Source organism: Rhinolophus ferrumequinum, chromosome 4, assembly GCF_004115265.2.
Source record: "Rhinolophus ferrumequinum isolate MPI-CBG mRhiFer1 chromosome 4, mRhiFer1_v1.p, whole genome shotgun sequence".
NCBI classification, from domain to species: Eukaryota; Metazoa; Chordata; class Mammalia; order Chiroptera; family Rhinolophidae; genus Rhinolophus; species Rhinolophus ferrumequinum.
Window position 1 is genome coordinate 78,887,053 of NC_046287.1, and position 25,631 is coordinate 78,912,683.

At 37.3% G+C, this 25,631-nt stretch overlaps 1 protein-coding gene across 7 annotated transcripts in view; it reads right to left on the bottom strand.

Moving 5' to 3' along the window:
* The window catches only part of TENM3 (teneurin transmembrane protein 3), a 586,180-nt gene that overhangs the window by 417,047 nt on the left and 143,502 nt on the right, over window positions 1–25,631 (bottom strand). For all 7 annotated transcript variants that reach the window (XM_033104318.1, XM_033104317.1, XM_033104313.1 and 4 more), the window contains exon 2: window positions 5,232–5,538. In XM_033104318.1, coding sequence (XP_032960209.1) covers window positions 5,232–5,463 — 232 coding nt within the window. In that variant the 5' untranslated portion in view covers window positions 5,464–5,538. The remainder of the gene's footprint in view (window positions 1–5,231; window positions 5,539–25,631) is intronic.

Sequence of the window (25,631 nt, forward strand, 5' to 3'; positions counted from 1 at the left end):
AGTACTTCCTTACACGGTGTACGTTGGTGATACATTCTCTGAATCTTTGCATGTCCTTAAATATCTTGCATTTACTCAGAGAGCAACGATATCTTCTCTGTGTATAATATCCCTGAGTTGTAAGATTTTCTCTCAGTAGATGTTATTCCATTGTCTTCTGGTTTTTACTGTTGTAGATGAGAAATTCAGTAGTCTTATTTTTGTTTCTTTTGTAAGTAACAATAAAAGTAACTTGTTTTTTTCTCTCTAGAATCTTGTAAAATATGTTTATTTATAAAGTTAGAGAATTTTTCTAGGATGTGCTTAGAGGTAGGGGAGTGTGTGTGTGTGTGTGTGTGTGTGTGTGTGTGTGTTTGTGTATTGTTTTCTTCTTAATTTTACCTGGAACTTTGTTTTCCATTTTGAGTTATTTCTTCTACTTGGTCTTTGATACTATTAATTTGAATTCCAACAATGACCACCCTCTCTTCTTCAGCTAATTCAACCAATCTATCATCTATATTTTTTCAGTTTGTAAATCATGCCCAACCCCAGCATTTAGTTGTTTTTGTTGTTGTTGTTGCTTTTTTTTCTTTTCGGTATGTAGATTTCCGTAAGTGCTCTTATAAAAATTTTCTATTTTCGTTCAAGTTTCCCTCTCTCATCTCCATTGCTCCTTTTCACGATGAGCTTCCTGATCTGTTTCCTTTGCATTCTATCCCCCTTCCTACATGTTGGGCACCAGGAAGCTGGTTGTTGCTTTCCTGGAGTGCCTTAAGAAACAGTAGGAAGTCCTGTCACACTCTAGGAACAAGCCTTTTCACTCCCTGGTTTCCTTAGTTGGCACTCGCATAATATCAGAGTGGAGAAAATGCATCTGTTTAGGTCCCCGCAGCCTGTGAGGGGTCCAGGAAACCAGCTGTTCTTGCAGGGCAACATTCACTCCAGCAAGGCCCACGAGAGAAGCAGGCCAGTCCCTCTGGCACCACAAAGCCACAGCATTCTTTCTGATCTTCACCCTAGGGCATCACCCCATTCAGAGTCTCATCTGGCTCAATGCGGGGAAAATGCATCACCGTGTTTGTCCTGCTAGAAGCCTAAGAGAGTTCTAGATCTCATTTGCACCCCTGATCACTCCTCAGCTGGGAGGAGATAAGGAGTTGGCTGGGAGCTGAGTGGGTGAGGCATCATTCAAGTCACCAGCATGCCAGAATCCTGGATACATATTTACAGGAGTATGCAGACTGCTCCTCTAATGTCCTTTCGTTTCACCAAAGAGGGTTATCCTTGGTAAGGGGAAGGTCTAGCATCTTAAATATTTGTATGAAAGATGGACTGGATGCAGCCTGCTGGGGAGGTGCAGTAGCAAAAAATTAAGACTTGCAAATCGACTTTCCCACAAACTACACTTGAACTGGCCTGGAACCAGCAATATCATGAGGTGAGAAGCAGCAGCCATGTTTGTAGGAGCTGGGGGCAGCTGGGCACTGATGACGACAAGCAGGAAGAGAAGGCAAATCCCAAAGCAACGGAGAGGAGAGGAGAGAGCTCTTGGGACGAGAAGCACACTCTCAGGGGAGACCCGAGGAGGTGAGTCACACTTAGAAGTCAGAGAGTGCCTGTCTTTGTCAATCTGCCTTCCTTCTTCCCTTGCCTATTTGGCAGATTTATTTGCTATTTTGATTTCAGGTATGTATAAACATAGACATAATGCTATCTGTTTTTGTTTTTTTTTTAATTTAAAAACAGATGACCTTCTTCCCAAGGGCCATTCTATAAATGGTGGTCTTTTCTTATTAAAATTCTGAAATTCATAAGCCCAACCCCAATTATTGTCTATTTGGTAAACATTTTCAGTTGAGACTGTCCCAGAGATGTTCTTTTCAGGCTCCCAGTTCTGTAGAACCAAAGTATTCTTATTTCCAGACATCACCTCATTTTAAAATTCACCCTCATGGCCCAAATTCCTTGTTGGACTTGATAAGTCATGAGTTCGGTCATGAACATTACAGGCAGTGTACTTTGTACAGAGGAAAAAGATCTTGTATTTAATCATTTCTCTAAAACTGTGGGATGATTTTATGCAGCTGTTGTATAAGAAATGTGTCTCAGACCTGACAGGATAAATTCTCTTCAAAGATGAATCAAAGAAAATAGTATCCAAGAATGCAAAACAAGCCATTGTCACCCTAACCCTATCACACCTACAGAGAGCTTTGCAGCTGCGAAAAGAGAAACTATTTCCAACACCTAATAAACCAACCGCATGAAGAGATTCGACAAGAGAGAGAGAAAGAGAGCGATCTGTGTGAGATCCAGTCAAACTACACAGTACTGTACAAATGAAATCATCCCCAGCTTCAAGGTATCTAATGATAACCTGTACTTAACAATAGTCACCTGCCAGTCAGTAAAGCCATAAAAATGATTAAAATGAAGTTTGATAACAGGCCATAAAATTGGTCAATAAAAATTAAAACATTACAATTTTAGGTTCGAATTCATGTAATTGTGTTAATGGGGCCTCTTATCACTTCCTCCAGCCGAAGGTGCATTTTCCTATGTCACTCAAAGGATAAGTGGATGTAGGACTGACAAGTTGTTTTAAAAGTCCGTGGACGAACTAAATTAGCATGATTCTTTGGAATTGTTTCAAAGATCTTTGGCTACTATTAACATTTTTAATCTTTCATTTTTATTATGTGTATGATGTCATGAGCTGTGGCAGGAAGCACATTTTGTCAATTAAATAATTAATCCCACAGCATAACAGTCAGCGATGAAAAATTGACATTTGTCAGGTTCAAAGAAAATGAAAGCCTAGGAGGATTTTTCATTATGCTCGCTGGAGAAAAACATCATGTGATAGCAGACTTCCCTTCTACTGCTCCTGCTACAAACAGTCCCCATATCAAACCGTAGGAAAGCACGAGTATTGCAATTCCTCCTTCTCCCTCATCCTCATCAATCCAATCACAAAACCATACCAATTTTATTTCCTAAATACGTCTCCAGGTTCCTCACTTCTCTCTATCTTCCCCATCAAAATTGGCGGAAATTGACTCTGATAAACGAAAGGGCAACTATTATAGTGAGTGGCCTGTTTTCTGCTGTGGCAATTGTACAGAGGTTAAAAGCCCGAGTGCCAGGGGCCTGGGTTCAAGTCCCAGCTATTCCATGGGACCTCAGGCCTCTCCAAGCCTGGAAAAGTTTCAATCTGTGAAAGGAGGACATTCCTGGGATCTCCCTCAGATGGTAACTGCGAGGGTTAAATGATAGTGCACGTGACACGCTTATTAGCACACTAACTGGAGTGCAGTGAGGAATGAGTGCACGTTAGCTATAAATAGCAGTACGTTCCATTTATGTTTTGAATACTTTCTGATCTATGAACATCTGTGAATTGTAGCACCGTCACACACTGCACCTTTGCTTTCCCTTCACCTCTGTTCTTAAACCTTTTCTCATGACTCCATTCAGGGGCCTCTGACAAGAGGCCTCCAGTGGCTGCCTCGCTCACTCTCTTTTCTGCGCTCCTTCTCCTCCTCCTGTCCTTGCTTGGCAAGGAGCTGAGTGATAGTACTCTTTGGCCCCCTAAGAACTTCGGTTCTGGGGTTTCCACAGATGGTATCGCCATGTCATCAACAACAGTCTGCACTGGATTAATGCTGCCTAGGAGGTGAAAATTTCAGCTTGCTATTTTTAACCTGTTTGAGCATCCTCCGCTCTGCCAAAACTGAATGCTTGCTTAGGGTGGAGATGAGCCTCCTCAACTGTCATGCCACATACGCTGCCTTTTTTTTTTCTAATAGTATTTCACAACGTGTTTTTATCCAATAGGGTATTAAACAGTTATGTTTGTTACAAAAAGCAAGATTTTACATTGGTTTCAGATTGCGTGCATTTCTACAAATACCTACTATGTTTTAAATTGTTGAAAAATGTACCCTGAAAATCAATGTCAGCTGCGTAGACAATATGAAAGGAAAAAAAATGGTTTTAGAATTATAATACATTGTGCAGTGAACTAAAATCCCGTGATTTAACAAGAGTACATATCTCAAATTTGTATTCTACATCTTTCCTTAAAAAAAGGATTAACAATCTTAAGCTATTTTGTCCTCTTTCAACAAATTTGATAACCTGTAATTAGTAAGACATGCTTTAGGGGATGAAAAAAATTCTCGCTTTCGTAAATCAAATGAGTCTTCTTTGATGTTAACTCGTTGGGGTGAGTGAATGCTATTTCAATCTAGTTGGTATGGCTCTTTCCACAATGCGAGGAAGAAAAGAACCATGGAAAATTTTCAAACTTTTGAATGATTTATTGCATTATTACTTTTTCTTAAATTTGTTCCTACCCAATATCAAACTGTTAGTCACACTGTCGGTAAGGTGATTGGAAAAGAATGAATATATTCTTTATTTTTGAAGTTTAATTTATTTTTCTTCATTTCCTGATTAAATTAGCTAAGGGATGCTAAGATCTATGTAAATTGACTGTGTAATAAGAATGTAAGAGGATTTAATTTTTATTAGTAGTAATCTTGCCCACATCTCAAGACTGCATTAGAAGAAGCAAAATATAACTCTATCTGCCTAATTTAAAATAAGCTACTGTCTCAAAGCATATAAATTAGTAGGTTTATGAAGTAAAGTTACAGAAGTCATTATTTCACTGGTAGGAAATGCAGGCAGAAAACACAGTGTAGAAATGTTCAACGAATATATGTGACTCACCAAACCAGAATGGATTATATGATGGGAAACAAGGATGGTTTAAGGTACAACCTCAGTGTCCTAGATTGCCTGTGAGAGAGCATTGGGAAGGTCTCCACAGCAGGCTCTTGAGTAAACAGACAGACACCAACAGCTGGGATGGATGGATCACAAGATGATACAGAATAAGAATCCTTCCTTTCTTATGATGGAAAGGTGAGGTTCCTTACCAACAGTTCCTGTTCTCCTTGCACCAGTTCTAACTACAGAAACAATGTTCGTGAGCACCCTCATGAGACTGTATGAAAGCCCTGGAGACTTGGATTTCAAGTTTCTGTCCAAATGCTTTGGCCATGTGCAGAGTCACAAACCTCACATATACTACGCATAATATGTATTGAGATAATGTAATATCTCAAATTTTGAACCAGAGGATAGGACATAGAACTGAAAAAATAATAATGTCACCTTGAAGATAAAAAGGTGACACAGACAAGTTCGAGCAAGCTTGTTTTCCTAGAACAGTGACCTACCTTGTCTGGTGTACTCATCCGCTTCTCTGTGAACCAAATCCTTTACTCTGTTTCCATAAAGCAGCCGTGAGGAATCATGATCGAAAGCTTTCAAAGTTTCACTGGAACTGTAAGACTTCTGTGTTGGGACCCTACACTCCTCATTGTCTGCAGAGGAATTTGTGTGCCGCCGTTCTTTCTCTCGTCTGCTCTTGGTCAGGGAGCAGTAAGGCCTCCGTTCTTTCACATCCATACTTCATTCCTTCTGGGTGCACGTCAGTCCCCGTTGTTACAAAGTATGCTCAGGGGTCGATTCTCATTGGCCTCTCTGTAAAGATACAAGGTTTGCATGATGTCAGCACCACAGCCCCCTAAAGACAACTGACTACATCCTTCTCAATCGGGAGAATGGTGGAAAGTAATAATAGTATTCCTATCTAAGAAAGTTGCTTTCAACAGGAAGTAAAAATTAGCTTGTATTACTAGCAGTTGAGGCACATTTTCTGTTAATGAGAGTTATAGATCTTGTTTTAACTACTATATCTGATTTTTTACATTAATACAAAAAGCAAACTTAAGCTCAAGTTTAAATTTGACTCCAGAAACTAGCTAAAAATTGGCTTCGATATGTTTGTTAAATTTTGCACAATGGAAAAGTTTTCTCTTGCAGTATTTCACTCACTCATAAATAAGTTCCCTTTTTCTTACAAAAACTTATGCTATTTTTATTTCTTTCTCATTTTTTTTTTTTAAAGAGCAGGAACAAATTGGGAGTCTCTTAGAGCAGAAACTTCGTCAAATGCACTGAACATTTTATTCTTTTTTACAAAGACTTGTCTTTCAGAGGGCACAATTTTCATGTTTCAAGGACTTAAATGTCTTGAATTGTGGAAAAAGCTGATTCTTCTTTTCTAATCTCCTTAAAATGCATTTTCCTTTCTAGAAAATGAATTTAATCAGCACTGTCCGGATATGTAAGTCAGTTCAAGTGGCTAATTTGATGGGGTAATTTCTTGCAACTGCCAGTAGCAAGAAATAGTTAGAAGGAGCAAGACAAATTGTGTTTATTTGCTTAGGAAGGCTCTTTTCCCCAAAAATTTACTGATCTGACAGGGACGGGGAAGTGCAAGTAGAAAGTCTATCATACCTAATACCTGGGGCGTAGCAGACAGGTAGTTGCCCAGGGCTGGTCACATTTTAAATGGTCCTTCTTTATCTTTATTCTTTCCCATTTTGTCTTTCCTTTTAATCTGAAGGTCCCTAATGGCCTTGTCTTCAACCCTGTGGTATTTCCCCTCAAGGCACTCCTTCTTTCCTAAATTCACTTTTTTTTTTTTTTTTACTTCTTATGTTAGTGATTTCACAATCTACTCAACACAAATGATTCCTAGGGGACTCTGGTCTTCTCTTTGGTTCCACATCCTCAGGGCTGTGACTTCTATGTATTTTTCTTCCACATAGAGTCCCTCTCCTGAAGAGTCTCTCTCCCTCTTCTTCAACCTCGGCTGGCATCCTACACATCTTGCCACTCTATAATGTGTTTCCAGCATGGAGTCTTGTAGCTGATTCTGATTCTCTCAACATTGGCTAAGCTTACATCTATGCTGTCACAAGTCTTGATTCTTTCTGAGTGACATTACAAGTCCTACACCTTTCATGTTCAAACGTTTGCCTTCCATCCTGCTATAAGTACAGTGGCGAAACTTTGCGAGCTGGAATGACCACAGCGTTCCCCTATGCTTGGAAATGTTGGACTGTTCCCCCTGCTACCTCTTCAACCAATCTGTACCCTTCCCTACTCATATTGCCGGTAAAGAGTTACCTCACATGGGGGTCCATAGTTCTCTGCTATTGAATTGAGCTGGGCTGTTAAAAGTAGTTGCTAATATTTTAGCTTAGCTGTTGAAACGTATCTTGACTTCCCTACCTTTTTCTTCTATTCCATGAATCTGATTTAAAACAAACAAACAAAAAGCTAATATTATTTACTGACCACTTCTGATTCATTATCCCATTATTCTCTCTATAAATTCTTCCAATAACTCTTAATAGAAATTGGATTTTTCTTATTGTAGCATTCCTTTTACTTTCAGAGACAATAAATAATTTCCAGGTATGGTGTCACAGACTATTTTTATATAACAGTATTAAAACAAAAACACATCAATTCACTCTTTTTATTACAACATACAAAAGTTACATTAGATAAATATTTATTGAATGACTATAATGTATTAGAGTCTCTTCTATCATGCTGAGGACAAACCACTGAATAAAAAACTGTCCCTTCCCTCATGGAGTGTACATTTTGTGGGGTCAACAGGTACAATCTTTCTAATAGAGTGAATAAATATGTCTGAGTTCAAGAAAAATCTTATTTCTAAAATAGTCTCAATCGCATTGGCTGACAGTCCATGTAGACCCCCATAACTAAATGATCATCTAAAAAGCTTTTAATTGGCCAGAAAAATATTATGATTCAATCATTTTTAGGAATAGAGCTTTGAGATTTGAAATCATTATAAAAGTTCCATTTTTTTTGCCCTAGGTTGACATCTATTTTAAAATAACTATAGCTATATATACACTTATGTATGTATTTTTATACTTTAAAAATGGACTGACTGAAGCAAGGGAAAATTGTTTTTTTTCTTTGCTGCAGTTTTTGCTTCAATTAGTTTGACAAGGAACTGGTAAATTATAGTCCACTGGCCAAATCTAAACCATCACCTGTTTTTGTAAATACAGTTTTACTGGAACACAGCATGTGTATCTGTTTACATATTATCCTTGGCTGCGTCCATGCTACAAAGACAGAATTGAGTGCTTGCAACAGCGACTGTAGTAAATTGTATCTCCCAAAAAAGTTTGAAGTCTTAATCCCTAGGACCTGTGAATGTGACTTTATCTGGAAATAAGGGCTTTGTAGTTACAATCAAGTTAAGATAAGGTCATACTGAATTAGGGTGGGTACTAAATCCAATGACTGGTACTTTTATAAGAAACAGAAGAGGGAGATTGGGATGCAGAGAGACACAGACAAAAGTAGGCCATGTGAGGACAGAGGCAGAGATGGGAGTGATGTAGCTACAAGCCAGGAAACACCAAGGGTTGCCAGCAACCACCAGAAGCTAGAGAGAGTTGTAGAGTAGATTCTTCTCTAGAACTTCAGAGGGACCACGGCCCTACGAAACCCTCGATTTCATACTTCCTACCTTCAGAATTGAAGTATAAATTTCTGTTGTTTTAAGCCGCCAAGTTTCTGGTAATTTGTTACTGCAGCCCTAGGAAACTAAAACAGAGACCTGATGGCCTCCAAAGTCTAAACTTACTGTCTGGCTTTTGATAGGAAAAAAAATTGCCAATGTCTGAATTAGACCATGCATATTTCCATTCTGTCTTGACTTGCCCTTTGGATCTCTGAATGGAAAGGGTATTCTCTTTTCTACATAGCCCATGATACAATTTTACAATCCTGCAAATTAGATAATCAATAAGTTTTTTAACGTAGTAATATGAACATATATCATCACTAGTAAAGATGTGTCCTTGTGGTAATGTTATGAATGTTTATAAATCAATACCAACTAAATGGTAATATATTAGCAATGAAAAGTTAATTTTAGGTATTCTAGAGCTTTACAGAACATCTCTAGCACCAAATACCTGAGTTTTCTTTATTTGTGAAGCAATTCTATAGGGGCACAATAAGATAAGATATAACATTCAAATATGCCATCAAAGACAAAGATATTTGGATGTTAGAGATTTCAAACAATAAAAAAGTCCTTTGTATCTGTCTTTCCATTTTTGTACATTGTTCAAACTCTTCGAGGATTTAATCTACACTGTAATGTGTTGCCACTACTGATAGGCTTCTGATGGAAGTCAGAGATTTCAATATGACTTCAAAAGGCAGTTTTCTGCCTAATCTCCTGCACTCAAGGCTAAAGATGAGAAGGTTAAAAAACACAGCTGCCTAACTAGTGCTAAATTGTTTCAGGATACAATGCAGGATAATATGCAGGATAGAGCACTTTGATGGTGAATGCAGTCCTACACAAGGAAAAGGGTCACTGCATGAATGTTTAGCATAAAGCATTTAATGAACAGAACCTTAGCTGCATCGGTGGGCAGGGGCTTTGAAAAAATAAGAAAAACTATTAGAAAGAAAGTTGACCAAATACTTTTGGTTGAACTGGCTACCACAAGTATACTCGTATGACAATATCAAACTGATTGGGTTAATTTTTATTAGCTCCTTGAAAAACCATATTACTAACCATGGTAGTCCTCTGGAAAATACTGCTGGGTCTTAAAGCAAATCCCATTATATGGTCATTTTTTTTTTTTTTCTCAATCTCTTGCAATATATTTGATTGACTAAGTGAATGGGCAGGCAATCCCTGACTTAGGGACACTACATTTATGGTGATCACATCCTCCATTTTAAATATATTATTTAAACATGCTTTGCAACTTGGCCAGAGAACCTAACAACATTATTACATTGTTTCATAACATGTTCCTAATTCCAAATAACCATTTTTAAATTGCACTTTAGGAAGTAATCTGATTTTAGTTGGATGTTGTGTATCTTTAAAAACCCTTGAGGCCAATGATTACAGTTTATCAGGCCTATAACAAACATCCATAAAGTCATCTGTACTTCTAAAATTCCATGAGCTTATGTGTCTATCTAGCAACTGAAATAAAAAGAAATATCCAAACCTAAAGGATTGATTAAGTAACCTTTTGGTCACTATCACGCATGCTTCCCTTGCTATTTATTGTAAGAATTACAAATTCCTGATTGTCATCTTGAATATCTTCTGTGTACACTGTCCTTCTATCTTTATAATAGTTTGGAAAAGCTCACCCAAAAGAATAAGCAGACATCAGAGAAAACTAGTTTACCCCAACTTATTTAGATTAAAGATCTAAATTAAGTTCTTTATACGCAATACTAAAAAAAAAGAAAGAAAAAGAAAGAAAATTGCTTTTTCTTATTCACAATTCATATTGTCCCTAATAAGTTAGTATTTATGATTTAGTATCAATTATGTTAATCAAACTGTAAATACAACTTTGCACATCATAAAATTTTTAGTGTTTCCTTTATTGAACAGCTTTATTGAACACAAGAGGAAATCAATTGCTATTGTTCATTTTAGAGGAAATTTTGTTTCCTGAGGAAATCTACAAATCAAAGAATCAAAATAATTAACTACAAAAATGAAATCATATTTTGGTGATTTTTTTTTTTGTATTGCTAAATTCAAGCATAACTACAAATTGAGCTTATAGCTTCACATAGAAGAATGCAAGTGAATTTAGCTATCATGTTTGAGGCACAAAGTTAAAACACACAGCTGAAAAGAAATGCAGGGTAAGACAAATCTACTGTGAGTAACAAAAGTAATGCTTGTTAAGAAGACACAGGTACAGATAAAAATAAATATAGTAAATAATTAGTGGTTGAGAAGGTTAAAACGAGGCAGGTTGCTTTCTTTAAACATGACAGGAAATAAAGAGATCATTTGATAGCAATAATACATAAAACGTCAACTTATGCTTCCAGACAAGATGGAGTAACAGAAACTGGATGTGCAATCCTGTCTAAGTAGCAACAACAAAATAGACAACATACATGAAACAAAACTTTTAAGACACTGACATGAAGTCATGCAGGATAGTGAACCTTGAAAAATGGGAAACACCCAAGATGAGCCCTTGATTACCTTTGCTCATTGAGAGAATTTCCAAGCTGTAGCAGAGGGCGAAGGAAACCAGGAAGACCCCAGAAGACTTGCTAAGCTAAAGAGACAGAGTGGAAATTCTGGTAGAACTGGTGGTAAGAATTTTCAGGGCCAAGTGTTGCAGAAAAAGAGAGCTATGTGGAGAAAGAACTGTGCAAGTCTTCAGAGTGTCCTTCTTGAGAATTCAGCATAGTACTGATCATCACATGCATCTAATGACACTACTGGAGGTCAGAGAAAGAATGATTTGAAAGGATTGTAATGGAATTTCTCAACCTCGGCATTATTGACATTTTAGATGAAAAAATTCCCTTTTGTTGGGTTCTGTTCCATAGTAGGATGCTTAGCAGCATTCCTAGACTCTACCCCCGGAAACCAGGAGCACTCCAGTCAGGACAATAAAAAAATATCTTCAGATGTTAGAAAATGTCCTTTGGGTAGCAAAATTTCTCCCTAAAGGAGCTCTGAATTATAGCAAACAGCATCCAGAGTTTACCCGAGGCCAAGAATAGTGTATATTCCCACTAGCCAGATTGGAAAACTTTATCATGTATTAGGTAATATACTCTGTAAGGTCTTGCCTCAGTTATGGGGAATAATTAGGACTAGACTAAATATTGCTCTGATCCCATCTAAGTATCTTAAATGCAAGACCAGAAAAAAGCAAAATGTTTCAAAGTAGTTTAGCTGTCTAATGTCAAGTTCAAAAATATAATAAGAATATAAAAATACCCAGCACTCAACATGATAAAACTCACAATGTCTATCATCCAATCAAAGATTACTTGGCATGCCAAGGAGCAGAAAAATAATGAGAAGAAAATCAATGACTTGAAACTGACTCAGAACTGAAATGGGTGTTAGAATTAATAGACAAGGACATGAAAACAGCTATTATAAATGTACTTCATATATTCAAAAAATTAAATGGAGATATGGAAGATATAAAAAGAAGATGTAAATCAAAGTTCTAAATATGAAACTACACGTCTGAGATGAAAAATGCACTGAAGGCAGTGAATGGCAGATTAGACATTGCAGAAGAAATGGTTAACGAATTATAGTAATAGAAACTACACAAAATTAAGCACAGAGAAAGAGAATAAATAGTATGTAAATGAGAGGTGGCACTACTTTGAGAGGCCAGTACAGATGTAATTGGAGTCCATTACAGAGAAAACAGGAGTGAACATTAAAAAATTGAAAAAGATTATAACTGAAAAACTCTCAAATTTGATAAACACTACAAACTCACAGATCTCAGAACCTCAACAAACTCCAAGCACAGGAAGTGTAAAGAAAACTACACCAAGCCATTGATTATGATTAAAATTGTTCAAACCAGTGATAAAGAGAGTCTCAAAGTAGGACAGGAATATAAAAAAGTTTCCATTGTATAAAAAGTTTCCCATTGGAAATAATGTAAACAAGACGACAATAGGAAAACATCTTTAAAGTACTGAAAGAAAAACAAAAACTGTCACTCTAGATATCTATACCTAGTGAAACTATCTCTAAAAAATGTAGATATAAGAACTATTTTTTCAGACATACTAAAGTTGATCATCAGTTCTCTCATCACAAGAAATGTAACGGAAGCCCTTTAGGCAGAAGGAAAATGACATCAGATAGAAATATGGATCTACACAAAAGAATTAACATCCCTGGAAATGGTAGGTACATAGTTAAATGTAGAAGATACTTTACTTATTATATAAATCTCTTTAAAAGATAGATGACCATTTAAAGAAAAAATCATAATTATGGTGGATTTTGTAACATGCGTGGAGTCCATTACAGAGAAAATGTATTGCAACAGTGGCATAAAGGAAGGGAAGAAATAAAAGTATACTATTGTAAGGTTTTTATACTATATGCGAAGTGGCATAATATCACCTCAGTGTGTACTGTGTTATACTTTAAACCCTAAAGCAACCATTAAAAGAAATGGAATCATAAAATATGGAAGCATAAAAAATATTCAACTAATCCAAAGAAGGTAGGAAAAAGAGAAACAAAGAATATATGGGGAAAATCGAATACAAATAGTAGGATTATAGACTTAACTAGGTCAATGTCAATAACCACCTTAAATGTAAATGGTCTAAACACAACACTAAATACAGAGATTTGCAGATTGAATAAAAAACATATATGCTGCTTCCAAGAAACATACTTAAATAATATAAAGACACAAACAGGTTAAATGTAAATGGATGGAAAAAGGGAAACCTAACCTTGATGGACAAATGCCAGTAGGGCTAGGGCAGAGAGAGTGAGGAGAGATGAAGCTAGAGGAAACTGAAGAGCCCGATGCAATGTTTCACAGGGCAGGCCAGCCGTTTCATTAATATTCCACTGATAATGGGTGATCATTGGATAGTTTTAAATGAGGCACTGACATGATCAATTGGATTTACAGTTTGGAAATCACCCTCTGGCTCAAGTGGGGAGAAAAGGGAACAAGGAAGTCTGGAGTGGAAGCAGGGGAACTTGGCAGATTTTTGCAGATATCAAGGCAAAAGAATGATAGCTTGGGCTAGGGAGGCAGCAACGGCAGTGGGGATTTAGAGAAGTGTATGGACATGAGGTGGGGGGGGGGGTCATCCAGAGGACTGGTGATGGGTGGAAATGAGAGTGAGGAAGAGGAGACTGAGAATGCCTCCCAGGCTTGAGCAGATGGGTGAAGAGGGCCATCTACTGAGACAGAAAGAATACGAGGCTGTTCCTATACACTGTTTAATGTGTCCTCAAGTCTTGCTTTTGTTTAATTTCAAACATGTATTAAGTAGTAATATTTGTCCTTTGCGGAAACTAGAAAATACAGATAAATGCCCCACCCCACCCCCAATCATTAAAATTATTTCCCTCCTAACATTTTAGTGTTCACCTTTTCAGGTTTTTTTTCTATTCATATGTGTGTGTATATAAATATATATGCATATCATGTATATATATGTGATTATGTAACCCATTTTTACTTAACATATTGTGAACATTTTCATATGAGTAAAGATATATTTATGTCTTTATTTAATAAATAATAAACAGGAAGCTTATTGTTTTAAAACTCCTTTTCATGCTTTGTCATGGATAGCAAATAGGCAAACTTAGATAATGAAACAGATAGGAGCAATATACTAAAATAGCTGCTGAGTAAGTGAATGCTGGAAAATTTTTAATTGGAAAATATATAGAACAGTGCCTCAGGCTATAAGAAAAGTGGCTTAAATCTGATCAAATCATTAAAAATTCTTTCAAAATTATTTATATGTAGAAGGAAAAGAAACTGGAAATGAACAAAAAAGAAAAAATACAGATAATGAGGCGAATTTACCCAGTAATGTAAAGTGGGATTACATTCTATTATTTAAAAATAAATAAAGCAATTTACTTGCATAGTTTCAAATTAAAACTGATTCTGTTTTTCCTGAAAAAAATTATGGACAATAGTAATATAATACATAATAGTAACATATATTAATACAGCTACGTAACCTATGGTTACAATGGCATGAAGAAATGCAGGGAGAAGGCCATAATCTCCATATTTAGAATAGACGGGAAAGGGTACTCTAGAATCCAATACAGCTGAGCCAAACACAGCTTCCTTGCAGGACTGTAGGGTAAAGTGTAAGTAATCACTCTCAAATTGTCTGCCTGTCTGGACCAACCAATATCCATCATATTTACTTAAAGCATTTTTATGATGGTTTAAACCAGAATCCCAAATACAAAGGCCACCACTTTATTCACCTGTGATTCTGCATGAGCCAAGCCTTTGAAAAATTTGCCAATAATGCTATCTGGTTAATAGGGAAAACCCAGGAAACAATTATGTGTCATGTAGATAATACTGTATTATGCAAAAGGCCCCAAATACAGTTAAAAAACAACCAAATAGACAACTTTGATATCATTCCATGTATTGTTCGGAATAAATGGCATCACAGACTGTCATGCTACCTTCAAATGAACTTGCCCACCTCAGTGGACACGGGAGCCACAATCAAATACACAATAATAACAATACTTCCATTTATTAAAACACTTTTTCATGTTAAGTATTTTACACATTGAATTTCTATTTCTAACAATAGCTCATTAAATTTGTGTTGTTTACAAGTTTTACAGATGAGGAACTGTGAGAAATTAATGAAACATTTCAAGTCAGACAACCGGTGAGTGGCTTCGCTGGGACTCACACTCCATACAGTGCTCTTCCATTCATTTCTTTGAAAAGTTGCCAAACCGTAAGATGTGTGTAGCATCAATTCAACATGCAAAGCTTCCGTCATAATGAGAGAAAAATAAGCAAGCCTGCTAGATGACTTAAAAACAACTACAGCTTGCTAGATCATAAAATGACTCAATGATACGTATTACTGACCTGGTGACAGTTAGGGATACTGTGTTCAATTGGAGGAGGTTCTTAAATGAAGAGCTAATATTATTTCCCTAAGTACTGGGTATAGTCCTCTCTTTAAGAGTGGATATAAAAGCTCCTGGATGAATTATTAATTTCAATCTTGATTATTTATTGAGTGCTTAAAATAAGCCAGATGGTTTACATATATGACCTCACTTAATCCTCACAGCAACCTTGCTAGGTAAGAATTATAAACCCCATTTTCACATGAGAGAACTAAGGCCCAGAGAGATTAATTGACCTCTCCAAGGACACAGTCTGGAAGTAGTTAAGTGGAATCTGAACACATTTCAGTTTCATTCTAAATCTGTATTTTTCACCACTAGACTCTACTTCCAAACTTTAGAACAAAGAGGGGATGTAAGCAATGATAAAACAATTTTTTTTAAAGTTAAAAAACATAGAGCAAAGAGTCTGACAAACTGTGTCAGGCTGTCAACAGATCCAATATTAACAAAGTCAATGAAGGTTGTAATATTGAAAATACCACGATATTAAATTGGCAGCAATCACTGCACTGGGAAGGGACAAGTAAAAAGGCAAGTGAGATTGAAGTGAGGAGTAAGAAAGGTAGAAAATTCAAGACGAAGTTAAAAAGATAAAATATATTGGAAACACTTTCAAGCTTCTTTTTCAGGGAAAAGACAATTCAGAAATACATGATACCTCATGGTGAGGTGATATGTTTCAGAAGAGGATGCAGTCACAATTCTCTTGTCTCCCGTCCCATGTGATTTAGTTACCAAAGGAGAGCGGCTCCCTTACATCACTGCCATCTTGGTCATATGAATTTTTTGGTATGCCCCCTTAGTTCCCTGAACAAATGCTCCTCTCGTACATTGGTTTCCAAGGGGTTCAGGTGGAGCAGACCCCGATCCTGGGATTGTGGAACTGCCTGTGCAGAATCTTAGTGATTGGTTCAGGAATAGACATGTGACCTAATTCAGACCAGGACCTGTGACAAAAGTAGTGGGAATGTGCCTCCTCAAAACCATTGAATGTGGAGTTGCTAATCTGGGAAGATAAAGAGGAGGAGCCTGTTTACATTTTTGTCACCTTGTGGAGAAAGCCAACCTGCCACTAAAATGTACATTGAAGAAAACAGACCTCAGAGAGACAGAAATATGATTTTAACTAACAAGTTCTTAGCCTGATTTCTCAACTAAAAAAACCTATACAACTACCACTGGAGAGGAAATATAGGACAGGATTTTGATCAGACAGATCTATGTCTAAAGTCAAGCTCTATAACTTACAATTTATGTGGCTTAGGACCTTGGACAGGTAATTAAATTCCCTGAGATTTGCTTTCCTACATTTCATTCTCTAAAATGCATATGACAACATCTTTTTCTATGGAGATATTTTGACCATTAAACGAAAGACAGTTGAAAAAGCACAGCAATTGGCATATAACATACTATGTATTTGATAAGAACCCGTTATTATAATTGAATTCAAAAACATTGTCCAGTGTCCAAGAATAGTGTCCAATGTCATTAGGCTTATCTGAGGACGCTGGGACGGGGGGAATGTGTAAAAGCTCAGTCCTTCAAGGCTGAGAGCAAGGGGTCCTAGGTCTATCGTGAAATTGGCATTTGGCTAAAATGTTTGAATAGAATTTGGGTCTTGAGTTCTTATGAGCTTATTCAGAAATCCTATGTCATTAAATTAGAAAAAAAATAGTTCTCACACCAATAACATCAAAATGAGTTCATCTATAATGGTATCCAAATATTTGTGTCTTGGTAGTAGACAGCAGTAGGCAAATAAAGGAAGGACTTTGAAGAGGGGCAATAAAACTGATTAAGAGTCTCTAGATTGAAAGATCTAAGTGGGGTTTATTTTAGTAACAACTAGGTGGGGACCTGATCACTACCCACAAGTATTTGGAGAATAAAAGATAAGTGCAGTTATTCATGCCTCTGCAACTCACAGGCAAAATTACTATAATAAACATATCCTCTGTCTAGTGCCCACCAGATAGTTTTCATCTCAGTCTGAAAAGCACCAAACCAGCCAAATGGCACTTTCTTCACAGACTCCTGGAAAGCAGGAAATTCTGGTTCAGTGCTCGCTCAACAGGCATCCCCTTGTGGAGTGAGGAGGGAGATGGGGACCGAGAGAGTCCCAAACCACCTTCCTCCTTGAAGTGATGCTCTAAGGGGCTCGGTCCCAGCCAGAGTTGCTTCAGGGTATCAAAATGCCTTTGCATTCAGTCCTGGTGTTTTATTTGCCCAAAGAACTATGAAAACCCTCTTGGCTTGCTGTGGATACTGCGGGGGCTGGGTCAGGTCTGGACTCAGTCTCCAAGGATGTGAGGAAAAAGACCAACATTTTCACAGCCAGTCTGGCAAGCAGTCGGCACACTTCCTCTAGAGGATTCAATTCTCTTTAATATTTTTCTTCTTTGGTGTTTATTGTTTGTTTTTAAACGCATTTTAATGCAACACTATCAGGATATACAAACATGCTTGACTAGTACAGACTCACAGAGAAATATAATGTTTTGACATCTCAAGTTTAGTCACACACCTTAAAGTGCATATGTAAAATACACTCAAATATTATGACTTTGTATAAGTGCTGCCAGAGAGTCAAGTAAAAATAGAAAAAGTCTATCCAATTAGTCAGCTGTTCTGGATTTCCTGAATGTTTTATATCATAAAGACAAATATGTGCATAATTTATAATGTTCATAAAAATTTTTATGAGTTAGGTACACATGGCCCAACTCAACCGCCTTGTCATGGACACCTGCTGAGGGGCAAGTGCCCAACACAGCACCCCCATGAGGAAGTGTGTTTGCTTAAAGGAGGCCCTTTTCAATAATTAGCACAAAGACTTGGGAGTAAGTGGCCCAATCAAAAACATTTGCTTTTTCATGCTGTTACCAACGGTAGTTATAAGCCAAGGCACGGGATTAAAATGGACCTATGCAGCAGATAAAACTGTTGCCTACTGAAGTCTACTGCAGTAGAATTCTTTCAGCACTCTTCCTGACTACAAAAGGGCAGTGCAAGCAAGAGTGTTCTTACAGGTTTCCTTGGTTTCCCATTGACCGCCTGCCAAGTAGAGAAGCTGGACTTTTGCCACTGTATTTCATACCCTGATGGTGCAGTCTAGACAATTGTTAAAAACCACACTTTCAAGGTAAGCTAGTAAATTGTGGCTACTCAATAAATATTAAACCGCAGCAACAATTTGGTGTTAAGTCAATTTGGTCTATGTTTCTTGAAAGTAAGGCACTACTAAAATGCAGTAGGCACTGTTGAGAAAATACGATCTAATTTTGGCTACTGTGGCTTTGCTTTAAAATAATTTAACTCGCTATTCATCTCATTACAAAATAGTTATGATATCCATTAATACTTATAGTTATAATCCATGTGCCAGGAGGAGTTTAAAATTAATATGAATGGAGCACTAAGGAAAGGACTCTAATTTATGAAAACACCTGCCTCGGGTGACTGCCACTCTCCTTTCACGTCACCTCCCCAACTGGGCATCGGCATTTCTTTCCTAGTCTAGGGGCAGCACGTCTGCCACCAGGAGGTGTATCATTTTAATGCTCTTTTAATTTTTGGTCCCTCTACTTCTACCTACCAGTAGGGGGCCAATTAGCACTGATTACAATAATTATTTTGCATAATGGACACCTGTCACCTATGAACCGGACTGAGACTACTAACCTAATTCCAGGTGGGTCAGCAGGTCGCAATGACGACTAGTTATAATTAGCCTAGTCTGCATTCCTCTTCCCCTGCCCCACCCTTTTCCACCTTCACAATCATCATTATCCTCTGTGGATATGTATGTAATGGTGATACCACTTTGGAAAGAAGAAATCGTGAACATAAAGATCTCCATGATTATTTCTGGAAAATAGCCGCATTTCATTGGATTATTTCTACAGTATACAGTAAACATAGAATGTGGAATATATTTTAATTGCTGTGATGTAAATGAGACTTTGGGGTCATGTTACAGAGTGTTAACTGAAAGATCCAGCTATGACTTCAGCATGCCTGCAGGCCTTTTAAATTGTTATGGGAAATTGCAGCATTCAATTGAGTAGTTTCAACACTGAGCTCCCCTAAGGCTTATTACAGATTGGCAACATGATGCCAATTTCAACTAATGTACATAATGCTTTTTTCCTCTCATACTTTATCAAGAGAACATTTCTAGTACGTACAACTTGAAAACCATGAAACACTAAGCAGATGAAGAGCCACGTAATTGAGGCAATTTACCATTATGTTATTGGCAGAAGTCCTCAGGTACTGTATAACTTCCTTCAGATGGGGTTCAGAAAAGCTTGAGCATCAAAATATTCGTCCAGTAATAATAATTAGAAATGCATAGAAAATGCCCGAATTATGACAACTTAATTTCCCATTAAAATATTTTGCGATAAACTCTCCATGAAAAATGCATCCAGATAACTCAATTCAAGAAAGATTCAAGTAGCAAATATCTAGAATATTAACTTATGATAAGATACTTATAAAATGTGTTAGAATTTATACACATTTTCATATATGCTCTGATTGTAAGATGGCTGTGAAAATCTGGCTTCTTAAGCATGAGTCAGTAACAACAGAAAAACGTATCTCCAGTGTAAGTATGGCTTACTGTCCTATCGGGGGTGAATGAAGGGAACCCTCTTTCTTCTCCTTGGGTACGTGAAGTATGGTCTATGTAACTTGTGGTGCCGAACGGAATAAGATGAGCCCGAGTCCCCACTGCCTGACTAGGTTGAGCCAGACCTACACAGCCAGACCATCGTCGTAAAACACATCCAAGCAGACAGTGCAGAATCCTTCACAGAAAGGGCAAGAGAGATGCCCGAAGTTGTTGGTTCTGCCTTAGCCACCCCCCGACCATCACCTGGATCAGACCCACTTTGGTCAGATCTGCAGAACCTGGGGAGTTAATAACTGTCATCAGAGAGCCTTTCCTTCCTCCTGTTCCTAAACTGCAGACCTTCTCGGACAGCAACCACTTGCTTCAAAGCCCTCCAACAGAAGGCGTGGAATAGGCTCCTGCCAAGTAAGCACCACTCATCAGACTGGCGTTGGGTATTTCCACCAGGCCGCATACAAAGAACTTGGTTTGGACGTTTACTACTCTGATGAGCATTATCCTGCCATCTGAGGCCAAGGCAGAAAGGCAGGAAAAAGCAGCTTTGCAGAAGCAAAGGTGTGTAACCAGGGAACAGAACTGGTGCACAGATCTGAAGTACCCAGTTAAAAAAAATGTAGCAAAAGAGGATGAATTATGGCTACCACGTCTGTAAACTGAATGCCATCAAAATATAGATTCTGAATAACAAAACTCTCCTATCTCTGTGGTGGCTCATTGAAAGAACGTTATATCGGTCTGACCACACCTAATTTTCTAGTTCAGCAAATTCTCCACCATAGTTCATGACAGCCTTCGAAATACTAAACATTTTGGTGGCACGTTAGGAGAAATAAAAGACTCAAAACAACAGTGAAAAGTCATCCACAATTGTAATGTGATTGTTTCTGCTCGAAGTCAATGCCTTACAGTGTCACTAAAGGAATACGAGCAGTTTGGTGAATCAGTCTTCACTCCCTGGCCCTTCAGGACTTGGTATGTGTAAACAATCTGTTCCTTTTTCAGTAGAGCTGTTTATGGCCCTGACCATTTCCTCTTCAAACTCTCAGGGCAGCGTGCTCACATCGTTCAGTAAAAATGTAATAATTCCTGGAACTGGCCTGACCATGTGATACTCAGGGCTACCATGTTCACAACCAGCACAGTTAAGCTTTCTGGATGCCAGACCCAATCAACCTGCGTTTTCTTGGTGCACAACCCACTCTCCCCACTGCCCCCCGCAATAAAAAACCTTGACAACTTGAACTCAATTTGCCAGCAGCCCTTATTCGTGGGCAGCACTAAATAAGCCAAGGCACAGTGGCTGAAAACTACTGCAGGGTGATAATAGGTCCATACAACCTCACAAGTTCACTAGTCTGTGTCCATGCAAACCAATTTTAAGCTGTTGCTCCTGTTCCAGATTGAACACTGTTTTGGTTACATCAGTTGAGAAGTAGGAAGTACAGTAACAGTGACTGAAGCTTTCCTGTGCCATCATTTTTATTCAACTACTCACATGCTGTTTACTTCAAAATTCACAATCAACCCACCCGAAAACCCTCTCTGATGTTACTTACCTTTGTGTCTTGTACATAGTAGGTCTTCAATAATCAATAATGTTTCCTGATTTACGTGAACTTTGATGTCCCAAAAAACCCAAATGAGACAATAGCGCTGATTTTAATAGAAAAATAAATTATCTTAAAAGAGAAGAGATAATATAATATTGTCTTCAGGGCATCTCTCATTTGCTACTACTAGATTTAGTTCATTTGCTTTTGCGTTTTCTTTTTTTTTCCCAGTATCCCCTATAGAGTCTTCATACTCTATTTCAAATTTTCCTCTTGAATAATAGGAATGTGATGATCTAGCAAGGAAGCTATTATAACAAAATCATGCTATAATATTCATATGTCTCCATGACTCTTTTTATGGTAAATTTTGTATCTGGAAAAATAATGGTAGTGCAGAATATTCTCATTATATTCGTGCAGTGTAAAAACAAAAGGCGAAAACTTCAAATTAAAATTCGGCCACTAAAAATTACAATGTACAATTAACCTGAGGATTCTACAGCCCTGGATGCCTCAAAAGTTGCCAGATAGAAACTAAAGAAGTTTAACGTACACAGCTAAAATTTATAGAGCACTCACGAAATGTTCACTTTTCATGCATTATCTCATTTAATTTCTACAACAGACCACGAGGTGAGGCATTTATTAACCCTCTTTTATAGAGAATGAAACCTAGACTCAGAGAAATTGAATAACTCACTCAAGGTCACACAACTGCTAAGTAGCACATCTAGGGCTCAAACCCCGATATAATCTGCATGACATAAAAAATCTGTGCTTTGGACCATGACACTATGAAGACTGTCAGGGCAGGTACATGCGGTGACATTAGAGAAAATAAAATGGTGGATAATATCAATTCTCGTTTTACTGTGAAAGCTTTTAGGGCAAAGACAATCATCTGCAGAAGTAATGGAAATATTACTCTTATGCCATAATATTGTTCAGTGGGGTTTTGGTAAAATCCTGACATCTGATCATGCCCAGTGGAGCAGTCAGTGCTGTGTCCCAGCACAGTAACCAATGTGTGAAATCACGGAGTTGGAAAGGCCAGTGCTCAAACATTAGAGCTAGTGCAAATAATTTCAGCTATTAATTGTCACACTAAGTAGTGATGAAAAGTACATATACTAATTGTAAAAGGTGTGTTTGAATGAAAAACAAATTCTACCCCTGGTTTATGGGAAACTTGATGAGAGAAACAGGTTTCATGAGTGAAATTAAGATAGGTTCCCATCCTTGAGAATGCCGCAATTCACATAACTAATCACCCATAAAACCTATTACAAACAAACACTAAGAAAAACTCAAAAAGCATACAAGAGTGATGAAATTTCCACCTCACTGACTGATAAAGTGAGATATATCAAAAATCAACTGAGCTGGAAAAATGACACACTGTGAAGAGGTGCTTAGGATGATATGTGCTCAGGATCTTCCATTAGTCAAAGTGATGACTCTCAATACATGGATATTTCAGGTCCTTGTATCTGGAAGCTTAGTTCTTAATGACAGAAGTCTGTCTTCTCACATAGAAATTAGAAAGAATGCTTCCAAAGCTGGCACTCTCAAGGAAAGATGACATCAGATGAACAGCTCTCCATACTAACCTTAAGAAAGCCATGCTATCCTTCCATTTTAGAATTTGATGAAATACAAATTTATCACATGCTCTTTAAATATTGTTTTTAGAACCAGTTTCTTGGCTTCAAGTTTTATATCTTGTTCTACCATTACTTTGGTTCAACCATACTTAAGGATGTCTCTATTGAACTTTTTAAGGAAAAGGCATTATGTTTTGTTAATGGGAGAATATGCAGGGAGTTGGGGGAACCCAGCTGTCAGAGATTACCAAATATCCTATGCTATAGATCTTACTTTTAAAGTAGTTACAACGTGAACTCTCAGCAAAGCAGAGCTGCCTTCTGAATAGTGGAGAATGCTTAATAAAAGTTTCTTGAATAAATATGTGACTGAGAGAATGACCTCACAAAGAATGACCCACAGGCAACAACACTTTCATGTCCAGATCATAGAAACATCTTTTACATGGCCTTCACCTTCCATAGGCATCAACATAAAACTAAAATGCTAACTCACCTTTTACAAAGGAAAGAATATTCAAATCACACACATGAATGAAAAAAAGGAGGGTGGGCAGGGCATTAAATTGGGAAAAGGCCAAGGGAAACAATCTGTGGAAGAATTCTAAGGAAGATTCCTTTTTATTTTTTTCTTTAGAGGGATTGTCTTCTTTTCTAAATTATTGGCAAAATAATCATTTTTCCAGTAAAATAATCCAGACAGTCTAAGATACTTGGCTAGTAGGGTTGATAAAACAACGTATTGGCTTTTCAAAGAAAATACACCATTTAAGTGAGTTTTCTTTAGGCCAGCCTTTTTTTTTCTGTATCGTCTAGGCCAAAAGCACATTAATGGGCACTGAGGAAGCACAGTGATTTGAAGCTAACCCTGATGCAGAACTGTACCGACTGCTTGTTTATCCTTCTCAGTAGAGACCCCACCACACCCTGTCTTTGGAGTTGTACGCTACACTTACTCCGCTCGCTGTAGTGCAGCCATGTTGTCACTGAAAAGGCACACTGCATTTTATGGCTGTATATTCTCCATTTCTTCCCAGTGTATCCATTCTGTCACTTCAAAAGAAGCATCATTTTAAAAAACAACAACGATGTCATCTGCAAAAGATCAGTGGTATGTTCTATTGTCGGTAGTGTCACAAGAGGCTCCTGTCTGATGCTTTCAGGAGTGGGAATTTCCAAAGTGCTCTAAAATGTACATTTCGTTTTAATTTAATTGATTATTCATGAGTTACAAATAATTAAAGGAAAAAAATCTGAAATTGACAGGAATATTTTTCTTGCTAACCTCAATTAACTTTAGCCTCTCTTCTAAATCTCATCATGCTACCTGTCAAAATTAAATGGGGGGATATGAAAGCTAGTTATAATATAGGGAGAAATATATTATTTTTACAGATATTACTTAAAAAATACAAACATTTCACACAGACAAAGCTCAAATAAATTCAATATTTGGTTGTAATATTAAGTACAGGAAGGAAGAGACTGGGAGGGGGTGCATAGGGCGGTGATGGAATGGTACAAGCCTTCGTTATACATAATAGACTCTACCCGATTGAAAAGGTTCTGCCAAAGTGAAGCGAATTTTTTTTTTTTTTTTATGAAAGCCAAAGGAAATATGGGAAACAGTGAAGGAAACATGTATGTGGCTTATTAATCATCCTCAATACTGAGGTTTAATACACACAAGATGCAGTCCTCTTCATTTTTCTTTTAAATGTATATTTTATTTTTCTTCGTAAGGGATAGCTTTATAATTCAAAAGCAGCAGAGGACTAATAAATAAAAGGAATACTTTTTTTTTCTAAAAACATAGGCTGGAAATGCCAGGCTGAGAGAGATCAAAGGTCATTTCAGCACAAACTGAAGTCAATTATTTTGGAATCCATCATTAAATTGAATTGTTCATGAAATGGAGAGTCTGTCATCATGTTTATATCCTTTTTTAAATTTCACTGTTTTGCCTGTTTTGCAAAAGTCTAGGGAGAGCTTGCGGATTGCAGAGAAGCCTCAGCTTTCCAACTGTCATATTTGCAAAATGGAAGCTCTAGAAATCATACTTGGCAAATACACCACGCCAGTTACAGAATTCTATAGCTGAGAAAGTAAGATATAAAGACTCCCTTTTGGTATGTACACAAATGGCACCTCAATTAAAAGTATAAAATTAATACGATCTACCTATGTATATAGTAGCAAATATAAGGCTAGAGAAAATTTATCTCAACTTAATTAGAGTTCATCCTCAGCTCCCATCTCTAAGACCAAAGGTAGGCATAGCATAAGCCATCATTATTGAGTCCATTTCACTGTCGATATTAAAATTCTCAAGGTGTGTAATTATATTGTCAGGTCTGTGACCTGGTAATAAGTACCCAACATCTCAATGTCTTTATTTGTTAAAATGTGGGTCACCAGATCCATAA